Source organism: Taudactylus pleione, unplaced genomic scaffold (genome assembly GCF_031769625.1).
Source record: "Taudactylus pleione unplaced genomic scaffold, aTauple2 ptg001592l, whole genome shotgun sequence".
NCBI lineage: Eukaryota > Metazoa > Chordata > Amphibia > Anura > Myobatrachidae > Taudactylus > Taudactylus pleione.
In genome coordinates, this window is record NW_028285989.1 from 543,103 (window position 1) to 565,295 (window position 22,193).

Below are 22,193 nucleotides of genomic sequence, written 5' to 3' on the forward strand. Positions count from 1 at the left end.
ATACAAAACAAAGCAATTGTAGTAAACTTTTCTGTTTATTATTGCAGCTACTTTATCATAACTTTTGAGTTGTTCAAACAGAGAATGTGACTATTACTTGAAACCTGTGTACCATAATAAATAATGATATACGATCACTGACACTGGAAAGTAAAGTGGGGGTGTGCAGTGCGGTGACGGAGAGGCCTTCTGCCACTTGTAAATAACAGATTTGTGTCCAGGTGAGATCAGATTACAAGAGTTGCTATGGCAACAACACTGAAGAGGATACAAACCAATAACACAGTACACACAGCAATTGCTGACCCCATGCAGGGGAGAGGAGCAGCAGCCAGCTTACATGCTTCATGTCTTTCTCACTCACATAAGATCAGGAGCCTGTACTAACGCTGTGTTTACTCACATGAAATAGTAATCTGCTGGAAAATGCCATTCACATTAAGCTATGTATCAGAACATGAAAATGAAACAAATATTTTAAATATCATTCAGCCACAAAAATCAACTTACTTTGCTACAGAACACAAAACCAAATGGTATAGTTTATAATGCAATTATAAGCATTCAGATTATTCACATTTTTATACTTAATCTATCTCTACTGGTCTTCCTAACACTGCACACACTTTTTTTTATTTGTTTCTTATGTATGGCCTCTCATTTGTGTGTTCTCTGGTGCATCTTCAGGCTCCCTAATTGTGAGAAACGCTTTTCACACTCCTCACATACATATGGTCTCTCCCCTGTGTGTGTTCTCTGGTGTATCTTCAGGTTCCCTAATTGTGAGAAACGCTGTTCACACTCCTCACATACATATGGTCTCTCCCCTGTGTGTGTTCTCTGGTGTATCTTCAGGTTCCCTAATTGTGAGAAACGCTGTTCACACTCCTCACATACATATGGTCTCTCCCCTGTGTGTGTTCTCTGGTGTATCTTCAGGACCCCTAAATGTGAGAAACGCTTTTCACACTCCTCACATACATATGGTCTCTCCCCTGTGTGTGTTCTCTGGTGTATCTTCAGGACCCCTAAATGTGAGAAACGCTGTTCACACTCCTCACATACATATGGTCTCTCCCCTGTGTGTGTTCTCTGGTGTATCTTCAGGTTCCCTAATTGTGAGAAACGCTGTTCACACTCCTCACATACATATGGTCTCTCCCCTGTGTGTGTTCTCTGGTGTATCTTCAGGACCCCTAAATGTGAGAAACGCTGTTCACACTCCTCACATACATATGGTCTCTCCCCTGTGTGTGTTCTCTGGTGTACCTTCAGGTTCCCTAATCGTGAGAAATGCTTTTCACACGCCTCACATACATATGGTCTCTCCCCTGTGTGTGTTCTCTGGTGTCCTTTCAGGACCCCTAATTCTGAGAAACGCTTGTCACACTCCTCACATACATATGGTCTCTCCCCTGTGTGTGTTACTGGATTTAAATGCCCCCTTGCTGCTTGTTTAATTTGTCCTTTATATCCACATGAAAGGCCCTGGCCAGACATATTGCGTTGCTTTCGATCAATTCTGTTTTGTTGTGAAATAACATCAGTAAGACAAGATTTGATTCTATAATTACAGTCTTTTCCTGTATACTTTTCATTGTTGTCATTGTGAGAAGCTCTCCGTAGCCTTGTTCGGCTGTTCTCAGTATTTTCTGTAAGGACGGATAAAACTCTTATTTTTGTTGGATTTGATACACTGGACAATTTTCCTTTCTTGTGTTGCCTCACAGATAGATGTCTCTCACAGTGCTTAGACCTCATATGCTTGCGGAGAATATCTTCATTACTAAAGGCTATTTTGCAGCATTGACAAGGATGGATTTCTGCCGTCTCTCTTTGTACTGAAAAGAAAAATAGAATTAGATTCTCATAGCCGTTACATGAGGAGTAATAAAATGCTACTTGAATTAAGCTTATCTACAGTTTTGATGTTTAACCTCAATTTTCTATGTTACCTGTACCCTATAAGGATTATTCATAAAATGTCAAAAATGTAGATACACAGGGGAAATGCTAATTCTTCCAATTCATGTAAATAAATCTACATATCTTTGCATGGTTTTTGTATAAGTGATCACATGAAATAGATTGATCTGGATGATGATGACTGTGAGGGTCTATACATTTGTAGTTTATTGTACCCAAAGAAGATGGTCAGATTTCTTAGATGCCTTATATAATATTTAAATGAGCTTGAAAGAAATTGTACATTATGGGGAAGTTCCCGGTTTATTGGTAGGAAGATCCGGAAAGCTACTTTATTATATATCCTTAGCCTGTTAGCCTTTGCATTCAATTTAATTTATATAAGGAATGATATAATTTCCAAATCATGCATCAGAATGACTAAACATAACCCTAATAGAGGACAAGGTTTAGCACCTGCATGGCAGCCATTATTTTAGTAATCAGGCCCAGCCTCACAGGCTCCCCATGCAAAGAAAATAAACATGAGCTTGTGAGGGCTCCCTCCCTCATCAGGAAAATGATATTTATAATGGAGTTTAACTTTCCCTGTATATTTCTATAATCTTAATTTTAAGGGTTGAATGTGTACATAACCTATACATCATTTCTACACACGTATTGCAGGCGATGTAGTTACCATCCCGGCGGTAGGGATGTCGGCGTTCAGAATACCGGCGTCAAGAATTCTGACTCCAGAATCCAGACCGCCACCAACCTGATGGTAAGTATTAGATACAGGGAGGGTTAGGCACTTGGGGGAAGATAATGCTGCAGGGGGGAGGTGAAGTTAGGATTAGGCTGCGTAAGGGGGGTTAGGGGAGGTTAGGGGACTTACAAACAGGCATCGCGATTCTGACTGTTGGGATGCCGCTGTCTGTATTCTGACCGCCGACATTCAGACCGCCGGGATCCCATACCTAACCTGTATTGCAGAGCTCCCAACGGTCCTGATTGACAAACACCACCAAGCAGGTGTAATATGTTTCTTTTAGCTTCCAACAATCAAAGCAGATGTATCCTCATACACTGAGGGTGTTGGCGCCCTACAGCACAAGATGTCCAGTGCGACTGAGAAGCTCTGAGACGAGTGACGTTGCAGACACAGCGAACAGCCGCTCACTGTGTACCAGCAATGCTAGGCTGCGACTTTAATCATACAATAATTGGAATAATAAACGTGCAAAGTAGCAGACAAAGCCCAATAAACATGGCATGAAGAAATAAGCTGCGGCCACTCGTGTTGGAGCCTATTTTACACAGATTGAGACTCAGTCGCACACAGATGTACAAGTACAAATCTCAGTGGTTAGCTTTTTAGTTTTGTTGCTTCCAGTTGTTTTAATTATGCAAAAAAGATGCACATTTTGAAAAAGATGATGCCGAGTCGCACGGAACCTGGACCACCCAGAGGTGCAATTTCACACGACTTAAGCTGCAGTGTATAAGGACACATCTGTAGTGACTATTAGGACGTGTAGATATACTACATTTAGTAGTGTGCAATGGTTTGTCATCTTTCATCCATAGTTATATCCTAGATCGCCCACTTCCCCATATACTGCAATTTCTCCTAGATCACTCCTGCCAATGGTCTGTGATAATGCTCTCACAATACAATAACCTGGGTACAAAGCCCAGCAGCAAGGCATAGATCAGCTATCACTGAGGACCAGCGCTGTTACTCTGTAAGTTTCAGTGCAGGCCACACCCCCTCCACATTGTCATGCAAAAGGGGCGGGACCACATTCACTGGGAATGACAGCAATGCTTTGGGGGGCTGTAAATGGAGCGGTGTGCTCATCTGAAGTGTCCTAAGGCCCCTCTACTGCAGAGATTCTGGCTGCAGGGTGCCATTCCAGGCACCCTGTTTGCCAGATGCAGGGACCGCGGGTGAGCGGCGGTGGTGCACATCCCTAGTTACGGTCCTGCTGAGGACTAGGCTTGACAGCCAGAGGTGTAAACCTATATGAGAGAAAGCAATCCCCTCCATAATGATGCCTGAGCATATGGGGGCACCCACATTTGATAGAGGGATGATCACTAGACAATTACTTAAACAGTACACGAAAAAAAAAAATTCAACACGTGGGAGATCTAAAGCCTACATTGCCCCTTATTGTGTGTGTCAAATACAAAAAAAAAATGTTTTATAATTTTCAAGCATGTATTTTTTTGTGTGAAATAAAAATAAAATGTAAAATCCTGTTGGCTGCAGTTTAAGAAAAAATGAATTTCTGCCAAAGCAAAATCCACAAAGTATTTATTAAAAATATAAAATAATCTCATTCACTTTTTTGAAATTTAAATAATAAAAAAAAAAACAACAAGTACCTATTTGGCCAATTAAGTTACATTTTATTTGCTGTTGTATAATGAGCATAAAGACTAATGGTATTTTTGGAAGATACAAAGACTAAAAAAAAACAAGGTATAATTTGTGTGGTTACAGTATAAAAACAAATCATTGATGTTGGAATGTGACACTAACATTGGAAAATGTCCTCAGCAAATAGGTGAGAAAACCCTAAGCAGTAAAGGGGTTAATTAATATTATAAAGAAGATCTATGTCTTACCTGGTTAAGCCCTTTTCTTCGAACTCCATAGGAGACACAGGGACTATGCTGGGGTATAGGCAGGTAGATGGAGTCTGGGCACCAAACAGTTAAATTCTTCAGATTTGAGCAGTTTAGGCTCCTCCTCCCCTATTCCCTGCCCCCAGCTCAGGCAGGCCAGTCAAGTTAGCAAGCCCAAGGCAGGAGCAGGAAGAAGGAGAAGGAAGACCAGCACACACACAGAAACAAACACTTGAAGAGACAGGGAATCCAGAAAACGAGGAAAAACCCCGCCAGCCAGGTGTGTCAGGGTGGGCGCCCTATGCCTCCTATAGAGGTCGAAGAAAAGGACTTAACCAAGTAAGACATAATTCACCTTTTCTTCTTCACGTTCCATAGGGGACACAGGGACTACGCTGGGACATCCCAAAGCAATTCCTCTAAGGGAGGGGACGCTTCTGAGCTGCACTGAGTACCTGTCACGCATCTGCAGAGGCGACCTTGTGGAATGAGCCATCACCACGGCCGGGCCAGCAAGGTCCACCGCCATGTACGCATGGTTAAACGGAGCCATCTGGCCATGGTCTGCTTCGAAGCCAGCCAGCCCCACTTATGGAAACCATAGAGGACGAAAAGGGAATCCAACTTCCGGATATCCCTGGTATGTTCTACATAGATGTGGAGGACACTCAAAACATCTAAAGAGGCCTCCTCTGCTGAATCCTCCGGGTACTGAAAAGCTGTGACCACAATCTCCTAATTGATGTGGAATCTGGAAACTGCCTTTGGAAGGTAGCCAAGCTGAGTCCGAAGAATGGCCCGGTCCGAGTGAAAGACTAGAAAAGGAGAGCGACACGACAGTGCACTCAAGTCTGACACTCTCCGAGCCAAAGCAATAGACAGAAGGAAAATTGTCTTCCACGTGAGCCAACGAAGGCCCACCAAGTCCAAAGGCTCAAAGGAAGATGATTGAAGAGCCTGAAGCACAAAGGACAAGTCCCATTGAGCCATGGGTGGGACAAATGGAGGCTGCACGTGGAGAACTCCCTGAAAAAAAGTACAGACATCAGGCATTAAGGTAATCTGTCTCTGAAAGAGAACCAAAAGGGCAGAGACCTGCACTTTTAAGGATGAAAGGCAAAGACCCAAATCCAGACCCGCCTGTAGGAAAGAGAGGCCTCGGGAAAGCCGGAAGGATCTGGGGTTAAGTCCCCTGGAAGAACATAAGGAGAAATTTGTATGCCAAACCAGTTGATAAACTCTAGAGCACAGGTTCTCAAACTCTGTCCTCAGGACCCCAAACAGTGCATGTTTTCCAGGTCTCACAGAACCGCAAGTGAAATAATTAGCTCCACCTGTGGATCTTTCAAAATGTGACAGTGAGTAGTGATTACACCTGTGCACATGCCAGGTGACCTGCAAAACGTGAACTGTTTGGGGTCCTGAGGACCAAGTTTGAGAACCACTGCTCTAGAGGATGAGGGCTTCCATGCATTCAGCATGGTACGAATGACTGGCCACGAAAATCCTTAAGCTCTCAAGAGCCACCCCGTCAAAGAGAGGCAAGTCAGGTTCGGGTGGAAGCACGGGCCCTGAGACAGAAGATCCGGTCGTGGAGGAATACGCAGTGGTGCGTCAATGGAGAGGTTCAGAAGATCTGCATACCAAGCCCTCCACAGCCAATTGGGAGCTACCAAAATCACAGTGCCGCCGCTAACTTCAACTTGCGGAGAACCTTCGACAGAAGTAAGATCAGAGGGAATATGTACATGAGGTTAAAAGTCCGCCGAATCGCTAAGGCATCCACCAGAAAAGCCCCTGGGTCTCTGGTGCGAGACCCATACTTTGGTACCTTGTGGTTTGTACTGAGATGCCATCAGATCAATGTCCGGTAGACCCAAACGATGAACGAGAAGCTGAAAGATGTCCAGATGAAGGGCCCACTCGCCTGAGTGGACGTCCTGGTGGCTTAAAAAGTAAGCTTCCCAATTCTGGACCCCCTGAATGAAACCGCTAACAAAGCTGGAACATGATGCTCCGCCCAGCAGAGAATGCGACTCACCTCTTTCATGGCGCCACAATTGCCACCCTGATGGTTTATGTAAGCGACGACTGTTGCGTTGTCGGACTGTACCTGGACTGGGTGATGCTGAAGTAGTTGCTGAGCCTGACAGAGAGCCCTTAAGACAGCTTGAAGTTCCAGGACGTTGATCGTGAGGCGGCTTTCCTAAGCCGTCCATTGACTTTGGAAGGACTGCTGGCAGGTCATAGTTTCCCACCCACGAAGACTTGCATCCGTGGTGAGGAGGACCCATTCCTGAATCCAGAAAGGGCGACCTCTGTCCAATAGGGAGCTCTGGAGCCACCACGGAAGGGACAGATGAACCTCCAGAGATAGGACAATTGTCTGCAGCTTGATCTGGAGATGGAATCCGTTCCAGCGAACCAGTATCTCCATCTGAAGAGGCCGGGGGTGAAACTGGGCGCACTCCATCATGTCGAAGGTGGAGACCAGTGAATCCAGGATCCGCATGCAGGCATGTATTAACACCTGGCGATGAAGTAAGAAACCTCAAATCCTGTCCTGCAGATCCCGAATCTTGACAACTGGGAGGAACACTCTCCGAACCCTGGAATCTAACAGGGCCCCCATATAGAGCATCTCCTGGGACAGAGTCAGGGAGGACCTTCTTCCAATTGCTGACCCATCTGTGTGATTAGAGAAGATCTATTGTCAGACAGAGGTGCTCCCTGAGTATGTCCGAAGATCTGGTCAGGATAAGTAGATCATCTTTGTAAGGAAGAACTCTGATACCCTTCCGCCGCAAGTGAGCTGCCATGACTTTCGTGAACACACGAGGAGCTGTGGAAAGACCAAAGAGCAAGGCCTGAAACTAGTAGTTTCTGCAAACCAGAGGAATCACTGGTGACTGAGCCGAAAAGGCACATGTAAATAAGCATCGTGGATGTCCAAGGAGGCCTTGAAATCCCCCGGTTCCAACACCAAAATGATGGAGCGCAAAGACTCCATGCGGAACCGTGGAACCCGCAAATACTTGTTGACGGACTTGAGGTTGAGGATTGGATGGAAGGAACCGTTCGGCTTCTGAACCAAGAAGAGATTGGCGTAGAAGTCTGAGTCCCTCTGAGCCGATGGGACAGGAATAATTACCTTGGAAGCTAGCAGAAAGTGAATGGACTCCTGCAGCACTTTTGCTTTTCCCAGATCCCCTGGAAGGCTTGTGGAAAAAAAACTTACTGGTGGATGCCTCAGGAAGGTCAGAGCGTAGCCCTGCAAAACTACACTGCGAACCCAGATGTTCATAGTGGTCGCCATACAGGCATCAGAGGAAAGCAGAAGTCAGCTTCCCACAATGGGGTCCCCCAGGGAGAGGCCTGCCCTGCCAATCGGCCGGGCGTCTGACTGTTTGCTTCTGGGCTTGGAGGTCTTAGAGGAAGAACTCTGGAACCTAAAAAAGGACTGTCCTTTGCCCTTCCCTTGCAGGTAAAAGGAGCGAAAAGAAGACGCTTGCACTCTAGGGGCTGCTGACTAAGGCATAAATGCAGTCTTGGAAGCCACCACAGTGGCTACTATATTATCCAATTCCGGCCCAAAGAGAACATCGCCAGCTTAAAAACGAGCCTCAAGGGCCTTTTTAGTCTAAGACAGCGCGCCAAGAGCGCAGCCAGAAGGCCCTTCTGGCCGCCACAGAAGTCGACACCTTAGAGGTCAAGATAGGAAGCAGCCTGCCTAATATGTGCCACCGGAGGTAATAACTGGTTCCCATGGGCCCCAGACGAAAGACCCTCCTCTAAGGCGTCGGCCCAAGAGCCAATTGCCTTAGCCCAGGGCTTGACAAATGTTTGTAAAATCTAGGAGCCATCTTAAAAGTTTAGGAGCAGACCATCGTCCATTACCAAAATATATGAAAGCTTGTATAGACCACCACACATACCCGTTCAGTGCCCCTCAACCTCCCCACATGCCATCAAATAACCACACATGCCTCTTTAATGGTCATCAGATTCTGCAACATGCCCATACCAGCCCCTGTAATAGTGCCCCCAGTAGTAAGCCCCCTGTAATAGTGGTCCCAGTAGTAAGCCCTCTTGTAAAAGTGCCCCCAGTAGTAAGCCCCCTGTAATAGAGTCCTCAATAGTAAGCTCCCTGTAAGATTAAATGAGCCTGCTTTAGCATGCCCCGCTGTAACGATGCCTGCTACTGCGGCACCAAATCTTGACTGGCCTACCTGGGGCTTGGGACGGGGTATAGGGGAGGAGGAGCATGGGCTGCTCAAGTCTGAAGAATGTAACTGTTTGGTGCCTAGACTCCATCTGCCTGCCTATACCCAAGCGTGATCCCTGTGGCCCTGATTCAGAGCCGGACGCTATTTGGGTCGTTCGTTCACAAAAAAGGGGGTGGCTATTCAAATGAACCGTTCGCTCTTTGCGGTCTGTTCACACCTCTATGTCTGAACGAGCGAACAAAACTTGCAGTCGTAATTTTGAAAAAAACGCCCCTTGGCCGCTCGCACCATACGTCATGTCCGCTATTTATTAGATTTATCGAGTACATCGAACAGCATATGAACTGCTCGTTATTCTTGTGGCTGGTTTTTCCTACCGCTATTTTGCGAGCAGTTCTGACTATAAAAAAACCAAGTGACGTGGTAAATGACGCTGCTGTTTTAATTATGCACACCCCTAAAACGCCCGTTTTGACCTTTAAGCACACCTGCTTTCTGATGTCCACTCCCCGTTTTCAAGCACCTTCTCCTGTTACCACCCACATACGCCTCCTCCTGTCACTCAAAATAGCAGGCATTCGCTATTTAGCGAACAAACGATTTTCGGCCGCACTGACAGGTTCGTGCATGCGTATTACAAACCGTACGCATGCGCAGTTGTGCGAACATCGCTCGGAATGAGCGAACGGCCGCTTACGAGCGGCTCTGAATGAGACCCTGTGTCCCCTATGGAACGTGAAGAAGAAAAGACAAAGGCCCTCATTCAGACCCACTCGCAAGCGGGCGCACGTACGTTAGGCGTACGTACAAAAATATTTAAATTCAATGGCTCGCTCGCATTTTCGTTCGCATCTAAAATTCCTCCCAAAACTCTGACGACCCCTCCTCTAACTAACGAGCGTACAAAATAGCGAGCGTACATCCCCGAAATGGCTTGAAAGGAACGCACGCACAAGTATAAACAGGAAGTGGCCTTGTCAGATGTCGATTACCTGCTCCTTTATTCTGCCTACCTCCATCAATCGTATCATGCCAATCAATGTATCAATTAGCTTAATTGTTTGTTTTTTTCAACACAATGCAAGAAACTTTACTCTTGTCCGTGTTTGTGTTTACCCGCAGAATACGTACGGATGAAACATTCGCTTTTATTGTTCAAAAAACATGTGAACCACAATTAAACAATTGTACTATTGCTGTGGATCCCCGCATATTTCCCTGGGTTCATTTCTTTATTTAAATTTGCTTACGCATGTCACTGCATCAAGCCTATCCTAACTCTCCAGAGATTTCTGGCCCTGTCGAACACATGACTCATACACTAACCAATAAAATTGCTCCTGTTAATTTCCAAAATACATTAGCCAATCAGAAAATTTTTACACACTTTATCAAAAATGATTTTTAAGAAAAACACCATTGCCATCATGAGAGCCTCCGCATTCACCAGGCGCGAGCTGCTGGTGCTTACGGAGGTCATGGATCGCCGGATCACCAGCCAGCCTCAACCCATGACCAACCGGCAGAAGCGCTCCGCGTATGCGGAGGTACGGTCCCGCCTGCGGTCCTTCGGCTCACGCCGCAACATCGGGCAGCTGGAGCGCAGGTGGTCCGACCTGCAACGGCGAACGCCCCGCTTGCTGGCATGCTTTCGCATGCAGATCCTGGCAAGTAAGTGTTATGTATTGTGGTTTTAATGTTTGTGTTTGTGGGGCAAACTGCGTGTGCATGTTTTCCTGTCTGTTCTATTTATTATTTGTACTCATATCTGCGTGTGCATGTTTTCCTGTCTGTTCTATTTATTATTTGTACTCATATCTGCGTGTGCATGTTTTCCTGTCTGTTCTATTTATTATTTGTACTCATATCTGCGTGTGCATGTTTTCCTGTCTGTTCTATTTATTATTTGTACTCATATCTGCGTGTGCATGTTTCCCCTCTATTTCTGATTTATTAATTCTACTGCTATTTTTTTTTTTTTTTTTTTTTTTTTTTTTTTTTAGTTTGGTTGCCCGGATTTGTCCATAAACTAAACGCAATTTCTTTGACATATTTTAGGGGGACAGCCAAGACTCCGCCGTCACCATCCGTCCAGACGGCGTTCCCGCCCACTATCCCCAACCCCCAGCCAACACTCCACCCCAAATCTTTCCCCTATTCCCCACTCCTCCCCATCCTTCCCAGACCCTCTCCCGGAAATGTCGGGCCTCCTTCCCCTCCGTCCCACTTCCCCCTCTCCTCCACCCACCCCTCTTCCAATTACCCCCTCCCCGGAGTCCATCATAACTCCGTCCCATTCTTTGGGTAATGACGGATCCTCCGAGGAGGATCATGGAGGTTTGCCCGGAGCTCCCGTTGTGTCTCCCGGTATGTTTTTTTTTTTTTTTTTTTAAAGCACAAACTGTTTGTATGTAATCATGTGTCGTGCCTTTCTTCGTGTTTTTGTGGCTTGACTTTTGTTGATTGTGAAGGTTTGCCTTTACCTCTTCCTGGTGATTTAAACATACACATATCATACCTGTGGGAATTTGTACCTAGGCCTTGTATTTTTGCCAGGCCACCCTTTTTATTTTTGTTTTTGGGTTTAGGAGTGATTTGGTTGTTTTTTTTTTTTGTCTGTGGATTCCCTATTGTTGTATTAACCCACACACTTTTCTCACCCACAGAGGAACAGAGGCGTCGGCAAGAGGTGGCGGATGTTGTGGGGCAGATGCGCCAACATGTTATTGGCATTCTGGTGGCCCTCGACCGGCTGTCTGGCCTCCTTCGGCATTAGTTTTTTTATTTTTGTTCTATTTTCCAATTAAATTTATTAAGACAAATATACGTTGTGGCTCATTTTTAAAAACCAAAACCAAGATAGTTTAGCCTGACATAAGTAGACTGTTCCTGCAAGGATTTCCCTTTTTTAAAAGTTAGATTGTGTTTTGTCTTTGTATGTCAAACAGACACAAGAAACACATAACAGTAACAATGTCATTTCCCTTTTTGGGTGTAGTGTCAATTACATATTTCTACATTTTCCAGGTTCCTACTTGGTGTGCAAGCTGCTTAGGCCAATCTTACAAATCCCAAGGTTGGGCCAGGCTTCCTTTTGGTGTGGATTGGGAAGCTGAAAACATATTTCAGTTTAGCTCAACTGGCGTCAGTACTGGTTTACCCCTTAGTCAAATGTAACTTGTGTTAACCTGGTTACACTTGCTGTTAACGTTCCAAAAAAGGAAGACCATTTCACTCTTCAAACATTTATTCACAACATAACAGAGAAAACAAAGTGGTCACTCCCAAAAAAAATACACAGTGATAAATTCAAATACAACACATACCAAGAAATAATTAAATAAAAACACAAAATCAAGAACTGGTTGACGAAGGACCATGCCAACATGATTCCACAAACATGGCGTTGCGATATGGGTTCCAGAATATATGCCCAAAAGGACCAGATCCAGGTTTGGTAAGGGTAGCAGGAAGTAGTGAGCGTTGGAGTGCCAAAGATTATGTGAACAAACAGAAGATGGTGAGAAAAATAAAAATAAATTAGATGTTCGCCAAAAAACACAAACACATTAGGTATAAACACTGGAGTTTTGTTCAAACTTACCTAAAAAATCTGGCCACCACATCATCGCGTATGGTCCCCCCACATACTGACCTTCGACCAACCTCGGGGGGGCCATCCTCAGGTAAGGCATCCTCTGGCTGCATTGGGACACCACTCCTTATGGCAATGTTGTGAAATATCCCACACAGGACCACAATTTTCGACACCATATCCGGCACATACATGAGCTCGCCACCAGAGCGGTGGAGGCATCTGAATCGGCCTTTTAAAAGGCCGATACAGCGCTCCACCACTTGCCTGGTGGCTGTAAGTGCGGAATTATACGCACTTTGTGGCCCTGGTGTGGGAGCCAAATAAGGAGTGAGCAGCCAGGACATGCAAGGGTATCCACTGTCTCCTGTGAACAAAAATAGACCACATCAGGAACACTGTGTATCAAGCTTAACATTGTTATGTACTAAAGGTCTCCACTTACCCAGAAGCCACGCATCACCAGCTTGTAGGTTGGTTAATTTCTGCCATATCCCTGATTGCCAGATGACGAAGGAGTCATGAGCACTTCCGGGTAATTTAGCATTCAGGGACAGGATCTGGAGGGAGGCATCACATACCACCATTACATTCAGGGAGTGATAGTGTTTCCTGTTTCTAAATATTGCCTCCAGCCGTGCTGGAGGCTGAAGTGGTATGTGAGTACCATCCACAACCCCTATGATGTGTGGGAAGCCAGCTATTTGGTAAAAATTGGCCTTGGCCACACTAAGGGCACCCATATCCAAAGGCATTTTAATAAAATGATGGAGGTGCTTGAAAAGTGCCTCCATCACTGCCCTCAGGATCCGGGAAAAGGAGGATTGGGAGATGCCCGCCACTATTCCCACCGTTGTTTGAAACGATCCTGAGGCACAGAAATGTAACACCGCCATAAATTGCGTCAGTGGTGGTATTGCTGTTGGACTGTCAATTTGCCGCTCAAGATCACTTTCTATTAATGAGAGAGTGTCTATGATGATTTTGGGAGGTAGACGGTAGCGTCTTAAAACCTCATCATCGGTCATTCCAAAAAGGGTGACACGTGTTCGAAATATCTGGGGCCTTGCATGCCTACGATGCCTGCGCCTGGGACGAGTTTGAGGTTGGTCGTCTTCCGGGAGCAGGGCCAGAACAATTCGCCCCAGATCTACCTGAAATTCAAAGTTTACAATGTAAGGCTTTTGACCCACCCCAAAAGTAAGAAAAAACAACTTAGCTTTCTGATACCATCCATAGCTGCTTACATGCCGGGGTATTGTCATGATACGTATAAACTGTAAAAAAGCCAACAATGAGACTTCAAAAATTTAGAGGGTGTTTTTTTTTAATTCAAATTGTTGCAAGCCAACACAGAAAATAGCGGAAACACACATTTGGCCATCGATGAAAACGACATTGCACACCGTACGTCAAATAGGGTTCAAATGGACCCAAAAAATGGAAAAGGGAAAAGCAAAACTGGATTACATGATGAATAAGCCGCCAAAAATGCGTAAATAATTTCGCAAATGCAAGTCACTACACCAACAGTCAAAAATGCGTAAATAATTTCGCAAATGCAAGTCACTACACCAACAGTCAAAAATGCGGTAATTAATTCGCAAATGCAAGTCACTACACCAACAGTCAAAAATGCGGTAATTAATTCGCAAATGCAAGTCACTACACCAACAGTCAAAAATGCGGTAATTAATTCGCAAATGCAAGTCACTACACCAACAGTCAAAAATGCGGTAATTAATTCGCAAATGCAAGTCACTACACCAACAGTCAAAAATGCGGTAATTAATTCGCAAATGCAAGTCACTACACCAACAGTCAAAACTGCGTAAATAATTTCGCAAATGCAAGTCACTACACCAACAGTCAAAAATGCGGTAATTAATTCGCAAATGCAAGACAAAAAATGGACTTACCCAACTCGAATATATAAGATTTCCCAAAAAAACTTCTTTGGGTCCGAAAACAAAAAAAAAATAAAAAAGATGAAATGAGTGTTAAAAAAATTAACTAACCACAAAACAGAAGAAGACACCAATTGGCCACAAATTTGACTGCACAAAACTTACCAAATCAGGAAAGGATGTGGAAAAAAGGAAAAAAATGCGAACGGAAAAACAAAAGAACTGTAGCAAAAACAAACAAAAAACCAACTCTGCCAAATCCTCCAACCGCAAACAACCAAATCCAAACAACTTAACCGACAACACTCCAACAACCCCACCTCGACTCCACACACACCAAGCCATAAATAGTGTTTATTTTCCCGCACAAATTAAGGATGAATCATAGGGACGCACAATCAATGATGCGGCCGCAAACAAAGGACGCATGTATAAATACGTCACGAAATCACATTGAATTTCTGGTTTTTTTCATTCTGGAAGCAGAAACATGGCTTCAGACCAGGGAAACAATGGCCAAAAATCCGGCGGTAAGGCCTTCATGCATTTTGTCTCCATGATTATTTTCAAACAAATATATTGGTCAAGTTGTGAAGTGGCTAAATCGGAATATTTACCCAAATAGGTGAGGAGGATGACATGGAAGAGACTGCTGGCCCCAGTCAACCCGCCAAAGCTGCCAAAAAAAAAAGGCAGCCACATTTCACAAGCAAGGAGATGGAGGTTTTGATCCAGAAGTGCGTTGACATCCTGCCCCAGGCAGCCAGGAATATGAGCCAAAGCCAGAAGTGGAGAATGTGGGAGGAGGTCGCCGTTGCTGTCAATAGGGTGGGTGATTATGTCCGTCTAGCCCGGGATGTCAAACGGCGGTAAGTAAACACTTTCCCATCCTATAAACAAACCCCATTGTAAAAAAAAGGATAATGGTTCCAAATTCATTCCACAGATGGGCAGACTTCAAATATCGTCTCAAACAAAAACTTGCCGACAGGGCTAGGCATGCAAGGGGGACAGGTGGGGGTCCCACCCCTGTGTCATTGGAGTTGACAGACTTAGAAGAGATGGCACAGGGGTGTGTGCAGGCTGTGGAGGTGTTTGGCGTGTCCAACATGGATACGGACATGCCAGACTTTGCGGCTCCTCATGTTGGCCAAGGTAAGTCTTGTGATGTCACCAACTCTGAAATGCTATTGTGCCAATATGTAGATTCTAATGTGAGTCTTTTCTACAATTTCCTAACAGAGACAGAGGCGGATGAGTCTGCTCCAGAGGGGAGCCTTGGCCGCAGAATTTCTGCTGGCTCTGCAGGGGAGGAACCAGTACATCCGGCTGAGGACCCTGCAGAAGCCAGTCCAGGGCGTGCCCCCTCGCAGGCAGTGGGCCTCCTCACAGAACTCAATTTTAAATCGGATTGCCATACGGAGATTCTGCAGAGGATGGACGCCAGTCTGATACGGGTGGCTGAGGCCCTGGAGCAAAATGCTGCGGCCAACGTGACCATTGCTCAGGCCCTGGCGGAAAATACCAGGGCCAACATCCGCATCGCCGATGCCCTGGAGCAGCTCGTTCGCCAGCACATGGTGGAGCCGACCTCCCTTCCTGCCGGAACATCCGGATCCTCCACCTCTGGCACTACATCAGCCAATCCTCCAAATGTGCCTAGCCCTGTGCCTAGTCCAGAGGCCACAACATCTGCCTCTGGACAGGCCAGCCCGATGGCATCCCGGACCCGGTCTGGCGCCCACCCTCACCCAGCCAAACGGGCGAGAAAACGGTGACAGCAATGGCGACTTTTCCCACACTCCTTCTGTGCTTGGCTCATATTCCTTTCTGGTCAAAACTTCCCTCTCCTTTCTTGTGAAATGTTTTTAAATTTTGTATTTACGCTTATGTTAGCAGTTATGGTTTTTTTTTTTTGGGATCAAATATCTTGGCCACAAAAAAAGTCAACCAAATATTAGGCCAATTTGTTTGTGTTTAAACAATAAATTAAAATCAAAAAACTGACATTGTATTGTGACATTATTGTACAAATGGGTTACATTTAATCCTGGCCCTAAAGGCAAAAACTGACCCTCTTAAAAAAAAAAAAAGGCCTCTTTAAGGAACGTTTCAAAAATCACATAGCGATGCAAATTCCACAGTAAACCAAAAAAAAGGGGAGCTAATTAAAAGATGATGACATTATTGTTACAATAGGCCATAACCAACAAATTGTGGCCAAAATAAAACCCCAAAAATGTACGCTAATTGATTGTGTAATCATGACATTAGCAGGTATGATTTCCACCTGCGTACGCTTTTGTGCTATCCCAATAAACTGCTTTCCAAACACATACCAAGCCGGATTTCAATCCAACACTAATTACTTTACTGACCAGCCGCGATTAATCGCTGCACCATTGTGGAATCCCGGGACGGAGGAGAAGGCCATCGCCAATGTGGTCGAGTAATCCTGACCCTAAGCTGTGCGAGCATTTTGAAGGGAAAGCGGATGTTTCAGTGACGTATGAGACGGTCCGAACACATTTGACGTTCGCATCTGCTAATGTATGTACGCCCCAAAAACGCCTCGCCACGCCTGCGTTTTTTCATCTCCACCCCCGTCAACACCCAAAAACGCCCTGTTCTGTCAATCACATTTGACATGTCACTTCCTGTACGCTATTTTAGGAACGAGAGAAAAAAAGCTCGCAATCTTCCGTACGCACATGCGCAGTGTAACACCGACGCATGCGCGGTTAGTCAACATCGGAACGCAACGAGCGTACTGTTGTTAACGTGCGGCTCTGAATGAGGGCCAAATTTAGAACACATCAAACTATATAAACAAATAAAATTAATTAAACATAAACGTCGGGGACTGCACAGTCTCAGCAGTATTGTGTGTATTTAAATGATGAACGATAATCGTTCATGCGTGTTCACGTTTGTAGTTTGTAGTTCAGTCAGACTTGTCAACTCAACGATTTTCATTAAGGGAATATGCAAAAATCGTTTGTAGTTCAAAAAAATCGTTCATTACACTTTAAAAAATCTTGCAGATAATCTGACAGAAAATCGTTCATAAAATAGTTCATAAAATCGTTGGTAACAAAATCGTTGTGTGTGTATGCAGCTTAAGTCAGGAACTGATTATTGTAAATTTTGTTTACTGTACGTAAAGACAAATGCCATGTACTTGAAACCAGAAACACTTTTACCATGTGATACTGCTTTACGTTTCCACAATGTGCCCCATCTGCTACCAAGCTCTTTTCCATATTCTTCTCCATACCAAACAAGGAGCTCAGTGTATGGAATAATATCCTTACATGCCCGATAGTAGATTTTCTTGTGGTACTGGAAAGCGACAAGATTTTGTTCTTCTTCATATCTTGCACAATTCACATATCTGTAAAAAAGAGACAACAAGCAAAACATTCAATGGCAGATATTAATAACAATACATTTAAGATAGATAGCTTAACAGAGTAGGGTAACCAGGCTACTCTAATAGGAATCAATGGGGGAAGAGCCAATTGGCTTAGAGGACTACAGCTGCCGGCCTGCCAGGACAGGCTTGCTGGTACCCGTAGTCCACATGTATAGAACAATATTACTTTCTATTTTTAACACATTAACCATGCACCCACCACCACCAGGAGTACAGTTATTAGCCTTGGGCTTCCCCAGCAGACTGCGGGGCCCGGGCTGGTTATGGATTTGAGGGGGAGACCCACACATATTTTTTTAAATGTCATCCTTTCTTTACATTCTGCCCTAACAAATCCTGCACAGATCATACTGTTCTGTGCAGTACTTTTGTTTGGATGGGTTTTCCATCAAGTTTGTACTTCTAAAAGCCGACGGTTTTGTGCTGAAAGGTCAAAACCGACGACATTTAGAGTGGTAAAAAAATGACTGACATCGACGTTGGGATTAATTGAAGCTAAAAATCGACCCAAAACGTATGACCCAAAACTTCTAACCTTCCAAACAGCTACAAAACAAAAAAAAAATGTTACGGCCACTTACCTCATCCAGTTAGCATTCTTTTCATCCCTTGCATCTATGTACTCATGACAATCTTTACATTTGGTAATCTGCGAGATAAGAGTTCTGTTATTATAAATACAACGCATCCATTTTCAAATTCTTCAAAAGTAGATTTGTTTCAATAAAAATGTTAATCAAAAACTATGCTTATCAAAAGAATTTTTTGTAGCCTAGGATAGTGGAAACATAGGAGGGAGACCCTAATTGTGGGGTTCATCCACTATGATTACAGCCAGCATCAGGCCAGTTGGCACCAGCAGGGCCGGATTAATAATGCGTCTGCAATCCCAGGTCCACGGGACAAAATGACGCGTTCTGTCTGGATCTCAGTGTGCCCTTAGCGCCACTCCCCCAATGTGACGTATGACATCACTCGCCTCTGCTCGCATGGAGCGTCGTGCAGACCAGGCAGAGGCAGAAAATATGGGCGAGTGGAATATTTATTATAACAATATAGTGCCAATATTTATTAACAATAGAGGAGGCATAGATTAGATTTATTCATATTCTAATCAGGATATTTATATTACATTGATTGTCACATAGTATATTTAAAATCAAACATGGGTGCAGACTATTATAATTATTTAACTGAATGAGCCACAGTATAGTATTATTATTTTATTGAATAGGGTACAGGCTATTTTACTAAGGGGGGCACAGATTATCATCATTCTACTAAAGTGAACAAGTTAATATTCTATGAAAGGGAACACATATTTTTAGACTAAAAGGGGCACAGATTACATTTATTAGACTAAACTGTTCACACATTTCTATTAATACAGTACAGGGGACACCGATTAGATGTATCTACTATAGGGGCACACATTATTATTATTTTTGTTATTATTATACTAAAGGGTGCACATTAACTTGAATTTTCGAAGTTAGGAGCTCATGCAGAGATGGACATAAATGCATTTAAAAAAAATAAATAAATCCATGCATCCCTCCTAGAATAACCATTCCCATGCCAGTAGCACAAGGGCTATTTCTTACATGCCTGGGCTGTAGGTGTTTGGTTAATGTATGTTTCCAATAATTAAATTTACAATTTTGTCATGGCGAGCTACAGATCTCAGCATGCCATCTTTACAATTAGTACTACAAGTTCCAGCATACACATGGCTGTCAGGGATTGCTGCATCATCGTGACACTGCCCCTGCTATACAAAGCCAATTCCGGGAGAGTCTCCCGAGATTCAAGACTCTCCCGCAGGTTCTTGGACAGTACAGATGTGGACAAATTTGTTGGTACCATTCCACACAAAAAAAGAAGAACCTATACTGTAATTGTCTCTGAAATAGCTGTTTATCCATATTTAATAGAAATCAGACTTTGCATTTGATTTTTGATTCAACAGAATATTATAAATAATAAAACAAATGAAAATGGCATGAACAAAAATGATTGGACCCTTAACCTAATATTTTGTAGCCCAACTGCAATCACTGCAATCAAGCGATGTCTGTAGTTCTCAGTGGGACTTCTGCTCCTATCAACAGGTAGTTTGGGCTATTCTTCCTGCTCCAGCTGTCTCAGGTTTGATGGATGTCTTCTCCAGACGGGCATGTTTCAGCTCTTTCTACAGATATGATTCAGATCAGGGCTCCTACAACTCCATTTCACGATTAGTCCAATGTTTTGTTCTAATTCTTGAGTGCTTTTAGCTGTGTGCTTTGGGTTATCATCCAGTTGGAAGACCCATTACCTGTGACTGAGACAGAGCTTTCCGACACTGAGCAGTAGGTTTCACTGCAGAATGCCTTGATATATTAGTCTTGAGATTTCTTTGTGCCCTGCACAGAATAAAGACACTCCATGCCAGGAGCAGCAAAGCAGTTCCAAAACATAACCAAGCCTCATCCATGTGTCACAGCAGGTATTGTGTTTTCTTTGAAAGCTTGATTTTTTCATCTGTGAACATAGAGCTGATGTAATGTGCCAAGAAGCTCCAGTTTTCACTCATTTGTCCTAGGACATTCTCCCAGAAGCATTGTGTCTTCTCAATATGCATTTTAGCAAATTTCATTCTGGCTTTTTATGTTGTTTTTTTCAAAAGTGGAGTCCTCCTGAGTCTTCTCCCATGGAGCATTGACGTAACTTGACCCTGGAGTTCAGCTTGAATGTATTTGGAAGTTTTCCTTTTCTACCATTCTCACTATGCCTCTGTTTAATCTGGGGTCGATTTTCCTCTTGCACCCGGATCCAAGGAGGTTGGTTACAGTCCCATGGACATTAAACTTCTTAATAATATTTGCATCAGCAGTGTCAGGAACATCAGGCTGCTTGGAGGTGGTCTTTTAGCTTTTACCTTTAACATGCCTGTCTATAATTTTAATTTTGATCTCCTCAGACAACTCTCTCCATAGCTTTCTCTGGTTCATGTTCAGTGTGGTGAACACGATGATACTAAACAGCAGAGTGACTACTTTTCTCCATTTAAATAGTCTAAATTACTGAACATGTGTGATGCTAATTCAAGAAAGGAATTAATTTGAAATATCACTATAATCCAATTATTTATTATCTTTTTTAAGGGGTACTGTAGAAACAAATCCGCCCAGGTCATTTTAAAATATATTTGGAGAATAAGAAATAATTTATCTCTTTTCATAGTTTCTTTGCTTTATTCTATTCTATTCTATTATTTTATGACATACAACATGCAGGTATACATGAGACAATAGCTTTTAATTTCATAACTTTTTAGGAATGAAACATTGTTTCAATGAGCTGTAATGGTGCCCATACACGGTGCGATATGCACCTTGCGATGCGACGGAGATCCGATGTCTGACATATCGGGCGGTCCCCACACACAGAGCGATCATATGGCCAACAACCCGATATACTGGCTCCCCCTCCCCCATATCACTGCATGGGATCGTACATCGCATCCGCAGATGAAGTGAACATGCAGTAAGATCTGGAGGTGCGATGTACGACCCCACGGGAGCGCGCACTGGCTGATATCATGCTTATACAATACATATCATGGTTAAACAATACAATACAGTAAATAAAATAAATAAAACTACAACTCTCAACATAATTAATAACTTAGAGCCTGGATGTGTACAGGAGTATTCAGTGCAAGCTGAAACCTGTGCCCATTAGTGTGGACACAATAACAGGTGTAGAGTCACTGAAAGAGGTGCAAAGAGTGAGCTGCAGGTGCATTTGGTGAGCAAGAGTTATAGGTAATGAGAACAGCTTACAATTTAGATGAATGAGAACCACTGGTGCAGTGTATTACTGGTTCTCTCTGGTATACTTACTTAGGCTGTGAGCCATTTCTGCTGATTGTATTAAATTATATTGATCTATGCATAAAATGTTTAACTAATCGTTAAACGGGTTCCGGACTGTTGTCGAAGCCGGATGGTTGGCTGAGACTTAAATTGTAAAATCAAAATCTGCACGACGCCATTTTGCGAATGGCTACACGACTCCATTTTGCGAATGGCTACACAGCGCTATTTTGCGAATCCCACACAGTATTAGCATATACGGTGCTATGTTGTTATTTAGCGTTGTGCGTCTCCCAAGCAATAGAACACTGTTAAAAGTCCTGACAAAAACAATACGTACATTTATTGATACACATAATATGAACAACCCCGCAAAGCATCTACCACGGTGTACTCCACAAACACGTAGACGCACAACGCATACTAGTGTCTTTTCATAATATCCCCACACTGACACATCGCACACTTACACAAAAGGTTCCCTAGCATTAAGGTTAATATTAAAGGTTTTATTCGTTATCAATTCTATTGTGAAATGCATATATTTGGTATCTAGGGTTTGGTACATGTTAAGCAGACCATGTTTGGTGCCATTCTAAACCACTGTTTATTTGCAGATTTCCAGTT

At 43.7% G+C, this 22,193-nt stretch overlaps 1 protein-coding gene across 1 annotated transcript in view; it reads right to left on the reverse strand.

The window, feature by feature from the left end:
* Positions 1–632: 632 nt before the first annotated feature.
* The window catches only part of LOC148442255 (histone-lysine N-methyltransferase PRDM9-like), a 58,273-nt gene continuing 36,712 nt past the window's right edge, over positions 633–22,193 (reverse strand). The window contains 4 exon segments of the mRNA XM_088464114.1: positions 633–669; positions 671–1,841; positions 17,474–17,664; positions 18,288–18,355. Of these exon segments, the coding sequence (XP_088320240.1) occupies positions 633–669; positions 671–1,841; positions 17,474–17,664; positions 18,288–18,355 (1,467 nt within the window).